Here is an 8,268-nt window from a genome sequence, read left to right on the forward strand (position 1 = left end):
GGAGTACCGTCCCCAGCCCTCCTAGCTTCCCCAGATTTCTGTTTGCAAAATCTACATCCGTCACCACTGTGTATGTTGTATGTACTGGGGTGGGGTGGGGTGGGGGGAGAGGTCTCTGCAGGAGTTAATAACTATTTTATTCTCTTGCTCCTTCAAAGTTTCTCTTTGACGGCGAAGAGACTTATTATAAGTCAGAAGAAAGGAAAAGCTTCCCTGTTCTGGGCCCTGTGATTGCACAAATCCAAAATACTGCCGGCGTGGAGATTGCGGCTGGAAAACTCTAGAAGCTGGGGGTGTTATTAGGCAGGAGCTCTAGGGTTTCCGGAGACAAATTCCTAAATAAACCAAGAAACACCAAGTGGGAGATCTAGGAGGGAGGGCCTGATGGTTCGACACCGCTGGGACAGAGAGCCAGAGAGTGAAAGGAAGCAGAACAAACATCGTCGGCAGGCGCCTCTGTCTCCCGGACCGAAACCCTCCCCAAACCTCATCCCAAGCGCTCTTGGTACCAGTGGCAGGGCCCGGCACTGCCGGGGCTGCCACCCTCTGCCTCAGGTCCCCACTCGGAGACTCATCACTTGCTGGCTCTTCTTTCTTCTTCTTTTTTGTTTTTTTAATCCTTCAAATACAAGACAAAAAATACACCTCATTTATCATCATAGATATATATATTTCACTCTCACCACATAAATACAAAACATCCAAATATCCAAAACATTCAGAACAAAGTTAGTAGCCAGGATTCAGTGACACCTACCCGCGTTTGAATCGTTCATTATTTTCTTCACTATTTGCCTAAGGAAAAACAAGAGAGACAGAAAGAAAAGAAAAGAAAAAAGGAAAAAAAGCTTCCGACGTAAATAATTTACAATAAAATTACTATTTTTAAAATGCTCTGCGCTCGCTTCGGATGGAGGAATACATTCTAGACACTGCGGCACCTCGCCGTCTGGGTCTGTGGTTTTGGTTAAAATGCGGGTGGCCGTGGCTGTGCGGTTAGGGCGTGAGGCCGCGACAGCGTCGCGGTCCGGGTTTCTGACTTGGGACCGTCGAAACCCTGGGGTGTTTTAGGGGAGGCGGTGGAGAGGGATGCCTTTCATATCCACGCAGGGAACTGATCGGGATATGGAGACTACCGACAGAGGAGGCCGGGCCGCCCTGATGTCCCCGGCTGCGTCCCTGCCTCCCGTCCGCAAAGAACTCTGAAATCGGGACGTTTCCTGCGTGCTGGGAGGGTTTTGTGAATCCGGGGAGAGGGCGAGAGGAGGCAATGGGCACTGATCTGTTTCCAAACCTAGCAACTCTGCCCGGAGCCACGGGTCCGGGAACAAGGGAGACGGTGGGGAGAAGCGCCAGCGTCCGGGAGCTGCCGCCAGCTGCACAGCTCTCTCTCCTGGAGGAGCGTGAAGCTGTCGGCCGCCTCCCGGCGCAGCCTCGGAAAAGATTCTGAATTTTCTTTCACTTAGCAGCATAGGCTTTTCTTTTGCTTTTCCCTTTTAAATTCCTGTTTTAAGTCATTACACCCAGAACTTTAATTTTGTATTGCCCTGGGACGCATTTTGTATCCCGCATTTTCTTACGCCTTCTAAACTCCATCGTTATGAGTATTTAAAAACTGGTTCCACTCCATTTGGTTTTGTGTGGTAGTTCTTACTCTCCTTTTATTGCTGATGAGATCAAATTTATTACTGCCGCTGCCCATCACGATGTTTGGTTTATTGTCTCCTGGGGTCGGGGGTGGTTGTGATTGGAGTTTCTTTAAAGGGGAGAAAATTCGGCAGGATTTGTCCAGCCAGGAAGCTGCGTGTGCACCGGCTGTCTCGAGAAGTCCGCAAAGTGGGGCCCAGGGGCTTCTCTGGCGAGAGGAAGGAACGTCCTCCTTTTTGGTCTAATGAAATCTGTCAGCCTTTTCAGCTGGGGTCTGCTCGCAGCTTCCTTTTTCAGATATCCATAAGAATAATCAACGGCAGCAGTGGCTCGATCTAGAGCAGATGTCCTGTGCTCCGGACTTAGAACCAGACTTTACCCTCCAGGGCCAGGCACTGGTTGGGGCATCAGGTTGGCTAACTCGGGCTTTCCCCCCAATTCTTTGGATTCTCCTGGATTCAGAAGGAAGTTGGGGGCGAAGGGTGGGTGTGGGAGGACACAGAGGAACGGTAGGGGGAAAAAATAGCCCAAATGGGGTAATATTGGTAGCAGAGCCTGGTGGGGAAGGAGGGCTGTCAGAGGCCTCTTGGGAGCCGGGAGCCCAGCGCAGGGGCCCCGGGTGCCTAATGCGCGTGAATCCATAAATATCACCACGATAGATACTATAAATATAAATACAGGAAAACACTTAAGATCAGTCCAGCGCTTTTTTCTCGGCCCCTTCTTTATTGTTGGTCCGGGAGTAAGGCTCGAAGGCCGAGGAGCTCAGGTATCGGGCGGAGAGTTCTTGCAAATTCCCGGCCAGCGAACCGGCCATTGTCAACGGGGCGGAGGAAAGGCGGCTGGCGACGGATCCGAGCAGCGAGGGCACGGGCAGGCTGAAGAGGCCGTGGCCGGCGGCCGGTGCGCCCGCGTGCAGTCCTCCTGGCCCGGTGGGCCCGGGGCCCGGAGCGCCTCCCACTGCCGGCGGGTGCGGGGACGCGGCGCCTGCGGGACCCGGGGCGGCGGCGGCTGCCGAGCCCGCGGCAGAGCCCGCGCCCAGGGCCGGCAGGTTAGGGCCGCGTAGCGCCGAGCCGAGTGCGCCTGTGGCGCATGGCGGCAGCAGCGCAGGCAGGCCGGGCGGCGACAGCAGGCGGCCCTGCTCCAGCAGCCGCAGCACGCTGCACGTGGCCGCCGTCTCCGACACCACCGAGCGCAGCTCCGAGTCTTTGCCTTGGTCCTTCTTCTGCTTCGTGCGCCGGTTCTGGAACCAGACCTTCACCTGCGCGCCGGGCGCAGGGAGGGTGGGAGAGAGGGGCAGAGGGAGACGGGCGTCAAGGGGAGCGGGCTCCCGGAGCGCGAGGGCTCCAGGGGGCCCTCCCCCAACTTCAGCCAAAGCCCCAGTCCCAGTCCCAGCCCGAAGAAGTCGGGCCGGGAGCTGCGGGGCGGGTGGGCGGGGCGGGGAGTCAGGGCCGCCAAGAGGGGGACACAGCTCCCATACGCTGCGCTTCCGGGTCATGGAAGCAGGCCTAGGCCAGCCTGGGTTACAAATAACAAAGAAATAAAAATGTCCATGACCCTAACTGGAAGGAAGACCAGAAGTTATTTCACTGGGCTGCCGCACTACCCGCAGCGGGACTATGGATCAGTGCTGCATAAAAGCCCGCATTTCCAGGAGGTGTAAGGCCTAAAGGATGCAGTTCGGGAAGTGGGAAGTGAGGGTGAATGGGGAGGAGAGTGGCCCAACTGGCTCGAATTTAGCCCCAGAGCACTCCTCCTGTTGAAGGCTATGAGAAGCTACTTCCTGCTTGTTAGGGTCAGATTGACTGTGAACTAGCAGCAAGCAGGCTATAGACTGAATAACTGGTGCAGGATGAACTTTATAGGCCAAGCTTCCTCACCACCAGGTGAATCGAAAGGGCTGAGTGATACCCTTAATTTATAACTCAGCTGCTCTCCATCATGAACTTTGGAGTCATGGAAGGAAGTCAGTAGGCTGGAGTGGACTAAATTCTCTCCGTCAACCTCCCCTCTTACTTCCTGTTCTCCCTTTGCCCCTCTTCAGGCCTAGCTGGTGGCCCAGAATGGAGTTTGGCAGCTCTAGGGAAAGGTTATTCTGTCTAGATTTTGTAAACTAAGAGGGATGGTGGCTGAGAGAATAGGGAAAAAGCTACCATGCCAACTCAAATTCGAACATCCAGTATGTTCTGTCCTTGATTCTCAGCTTTCTGCCCAGATCCCATACCTAAAATGCTCCCCACCCACTTCAGGGCTGGGCACAGGTCAAGGGACTGGTCCTCAGAAAGAAATATGCCTTCTGTAGGCCAAGCTGGTACCATGCCCTGGGGAGGCCCTAAATGAACCCCACAACACAAAGCTCTCAGGCCGTAAAGTGCTCCTGGGCCCAGACTTCATGTGGTCAGCCCCAGTAGCATCATATGGATTTCATGTAAAGAAGACCTCAAGCACAATTGTCAGTGCTGGCTCCCAAGGCCCCAGATCTGCTTCCCATCCCATACCTCACACATCACTGGCACTTAAGACAGGGTCTCCTAGGTGCCCACAGTGGGTGCTCAGGGCTGGGAATGGGGCTGAGTCCAGCTCAAGACCAGGGAAAGCCTTAAGCATTGGGGCAGCCTGGTCTGCAAAGGCAGATCTCTGGAATATGCAACTTCTTGATCCCTAGTTGTCACCCATGCTCTGGAACAGGGGGCTTTGGCCCTAGCCCCATTCTTGCTGAATGGGCCTGGGTGCTGTGTAAGGCTAGGGTCTCCAGAGGGGGTGTGCCTGGAAATCTGGCCAAAATGTTGTGGCCAAAACAGGGGCAAACATTGGTTCCTCCAAGAGCAGAGACAAGCAGGGAATTCTCAAGACTGGGGTCCAAAAAGAAATCCAAAAGGATAGGATTTGGGGCCTCCTGGGCTAGAGGCCAGGAAGATTTGGGGTGGAGGGGGAAAGGGATGGCTTAGGAAAGGGAGAAAGCCTTCGCCCTTTCTTCCCCATCCTCCTTATCTTCTCCGCCTCACCTGGGAAGCTCTATCCAGAGTCAAGCTAGGTGGTGAGGAAGAGCTGGCTGGGGGTGAAGGGGAAGGAGGCTGATGCTGAGCTGTGTGCAGCCTGGCCGCTGAGTACCTGGGTCTCTGAGAGGTTGAGCTGCCGAGCGAGCTCGGTTCTCTCCCGGCCCACCACGTACTGGCAGCGCTGGAACTCCATCTCCAGCCGGTAGAGCTGCTCCGCGGTGAAGGAAGTGCGCGTCCTCTTGGGCCGATCCAGGTCCAGGCCCTTGGGCAGGATGATCTCTCGGATGGACCCCTTGGCATCTGGGGAAGGGGAGATAATCAGGCACAAGAACCCTCCTGCCTTCCTCCACCTCCCCTGGCCCGAGCTGGCTCCTGGGACACAGTCACCAGCAGCCAGCAGTCCGGAGGTGGGAAGTCGGGCTGCTGGGCCTGCAGCCACAGCCGGGGAGCAATGACGCTGTATGTGCTTGGGTGGGGGGGGGGGACTAACTCCACACAGCTGATGGGAAGGGGAATCGGACTTGGCCTTTGTAGAGCCCTCCGAACAAGGGAGAAAAAAAAATCAATTCCAAATCGGCTGACGTTCCTTTTGGTCTGGGGGCCTCGGCTGCGTGGACTGGGTCCCCTGTAGCTTGAGGGTCCCCGCACTGACCAGCTCAGATCCTGCCGGCCCCAGCTCTGAAGCATGTTGACCAGACCGCACTCCGGCGGTTCCCACCCCCATCCCGGGGTCTCCTTCCCTCCCGAACCAGGGCGGCAGAAGGAGGAGGGACCGAGTCGGAGCCGGCAGGGCCTGGCGATCAGTTGGCGGGGGCGGCGCCGGGCCGGGGCCGGGCCTCACCACCGCCACCGCCGGAGCCGACCGCACGCCGCGCAGCAGAGCGGGGTCGAGGCCAGCACTAAAGCGACATCCGCGGCCTGGCAACCCAGCTTGGCTGCTTCTCCCAGCGGCGGCGGCCAGGCCCGAGCGCGGCGCCGGGCCCCTTGGCCCAGCGCGCCAACTGGCCTGGCCGTAGCCGGCGGTCCGCGACTGTTCTCCAGCGCCCGCGGCCCCCTCGGACGCGCTCAACTCGCCAAGGTGCGGGAGCCCGCGAGCGGGCTCCCCGCAGGTTCTCCGGTCCGCAGGATGCTAACAGGTCCTCCAGAGTTTCCGGCTTCTTTCCCGGGTCGGAGGCCGCAGCCTGGATCCTGGGCCCTCCCGCACAGTCCCTCGGCTACCCCAGCAGCCAAACCGGCGGGGCCTCTCGAGGCTTGAAGGGATCGAAGCTCCTGGAGAGCGCGCGTCCCAGGTGGGAATCCCCAGCGGCTGGCCGCACCCGGGACGGGGAGGGCCAGCAACTTTCTCCTAAGTCCCAGGAGGCAGACCCACCCGGGCTGCCGGGGTCGGTGGCGGCGCGCAGCTCGAGCCCCTGAGTCGCCCCTAAAGAACGCCCCCCGCAGCCCTGCCCCATTCCTACCTCGGACCAGGATCCGGCGGCAGTAATCCGGATCCGCGGTTGAATTGGATTTACTTTTGTTACAATCTTCCGCGGCGCCCGACGCAGAGAAGGCGCCCTGCGGTTCCTTGAGGAAGGAGGCAGGGAGGTTCCCCTCCGCGCCCTTGCTCTCCCGGCTCTCCTTGTGCGCATTCTTGGAGACCCGGGCAGCCTCTGCGTCCGAGTGGCACCGAACGTCCATTTTGTCTCGTTTCCCGAACATAGGAGAGGCAAGAGCAACCAAAAAAAAAAAAAAAGAAAGAAAGAAAGAAAAAAAGGGGGGGTGGGGGGAGGAGAAAAAAAAGCAGACGGGAGACAAAACCGCTACAATGCAGCCCCTACGCTCGGTCCGGAGAGAGGCAAGCGGCAAGAATGAATGCCCCCGCGGGGCGGCTGCGGCGGCCGCGGGCAGGTCAGCGGCGACCGCCGAGTGGCGCGCTCGCGGAGAGGCGGCGGGTCTGGTCGTGGATCCCGGTGGAGCAGCGGCGAAGCCGCCTCGTCAGCGCCCGCGTCCTCTGAGCACGTCCACTGTCCCCAGCCTGGCGATCAGGTAGCGAGCAGCGCAACTCCGAATTGCTGCGGCTCCCGCCTATTACTGAGACTGCGAGTAGCAGTTGTCCGACACCCGGGGGGACGCACACTCGCTGTTGCAATTGATTACGGGTAATTTCGCAGCCTCCACGTTTCGGCTACCTCATGAATACACTAAATTGTTTGGATAATATATCAGACCGTAATGGATGGTTTCTGTCCTTGTCCCCAATCAAGTAGGGGTTTAGCCAGTGAATAAACGGAAATGATTGGTCTTGCTTTCAGGAAACACACAATCAAAGACCCACACTTCCAGAAAAACTTTTGACAAGATTCATCCTGAATTGTTAGTACCGTTAGCAGGCATTATTAACTTTCCCTTTGCCTTTGACCCTCCTGCTCACACACTGGCTAGAGGGGTTTTCTCCACACTCGACAGATAGAGCTGAATGAGGATGGAGGGGGGAAGAAAAACAAAAAACAAAAACCCTTACACACCCTGCGGCAGAAGAAAGCAGTCGCTTCTAGGAGGGGAAAAAAAGGGGGGGGGGTGGAGAAAAAGTTTTCCCCAAAAGTACTTCCCCCACCCTCTAAAAAGCCAAGCTTTCGTCCCAAACAACTCCTTAACACACCTCGAAGCTGACAGCCATCTTAAACTGCCACCTCTCTTCATTTAGTTCCAGTTGGATTTTTTCATGCCTGCACCTCCAGCAGCCCTGAGGCAGCCCATTCAAAGGGCAGCTTTGTACTCAGAGAGTCCAGCAGGAGAGAGAGGGGGAGAGGGAGAGAGAGCCGAGAAAATCTGAACTGTGAGATCTGCTTAAAAAAAAAAAAAGTTTTCCCCTAGCTATTTCATTGTCTCTGCTACAATATCTTTGAGAAAAGCAACAGCCAGTAATCCAATAAGAGCATTGATTAGGCCACAATGATTCAATTCAAGCGCATGGCCTTGTGCAAGGAGCATGCTCCAGCCCTTCTCGTCACCTTGCCGGGGCAGAAGCCCTCTCCACGCCGCTCTCCCCATTCATTCCTTTATGGGAAATGCGGAGCAAAAGGAGTGAAAGATGGCAATTATCTAATTGGACTATTAACAAACAGTCCTCTGAGTGCGGCGGTCTGGCGTGGCTCCTGGGCGGGGGAAGGGCCGTGTTCCCTGCCCTCATTCACAAAGAGTGCAGGGGCCGGGGAGGAAAGGGGGCTTTTTAAAGGGCGTGGGGAGTGGGGCGGGGGTGGGGGAAGAGGAGAGGTGGGAGGTTTGGCTGAGAATTTTTCCACACAATTCCAAGAATGGGGGCGGAGGCGGGCGGGGAAGGGGAAGGGGAGGGGGCTGGAGTGGGGGTCGCGGCGAGCCGGTGGGAGAGGGGGAGGGGAGGGAGGGAGGGGAGGGAAAGGGGTAAGAGTGTGTGCGGTGGGATCGGAGGGGCTCTGCCCGCCGCTCCCTCCCGCCGCCGCCGCCGTCCCCCAGCCGGACTCCAGCAAGCATCGGGGGCGGAGATGATGAGGGGCCCTCAGCCGGCTCCTTTGCTCTCTCCCCCTCCCCCTTCCTCCCCCAGCCCCTCTGGCCCCCAGGGAGAACCCACGCTCGGTCCGGTTCCGGGGGGCGTCTCTGTCTACGG

At 57.6% G+C, this 8,268-nt stretch overlaps 1 protein-coding gene across 1 annotated transcript; it reads right to left on the reverse strand.

Annotated features, from left to right (window-relative positions):
- Positions 1 to 2,341: 2,341 nt before the first annotated feature.
- VAX1 (ventral anterior homeobox 1) lies at positions 2,342 to 6,559 on the reverse strand (the record flags this gene model as incomplete). Its single annotated transcript, XM_082673256.1, has 3 exons — positions 6,104 to 6,559; positions 4,759 to 4,946; positions 2,342 to 2,908 (listed from the first exon to the last, which is right to left on the reverse strand). Exons 1-3 carry the CDS (start codon positions 6,342 to 6,344, stop codon positions 2,342 to 2,344), a joined length of 996 nt encoding a protein of 331 aa, XP_082529382.1. The 5' UTR covers positions 6,345 to 6,559.
- Positions 6,560 to 8,268: the final 1,709 nt, after the last annotated feature.

The sequence above is a fragment of the Grampus griseus genome, assembly GCF_964374135.1.
Source record: "Grampus griseus genome assembly, chromosome: 16".
NCBI lineage: Eukaryota > Metazoa > Chordata > Mammalia > Artiodactyla > Delphinidae > Grampus > Grampus griseus.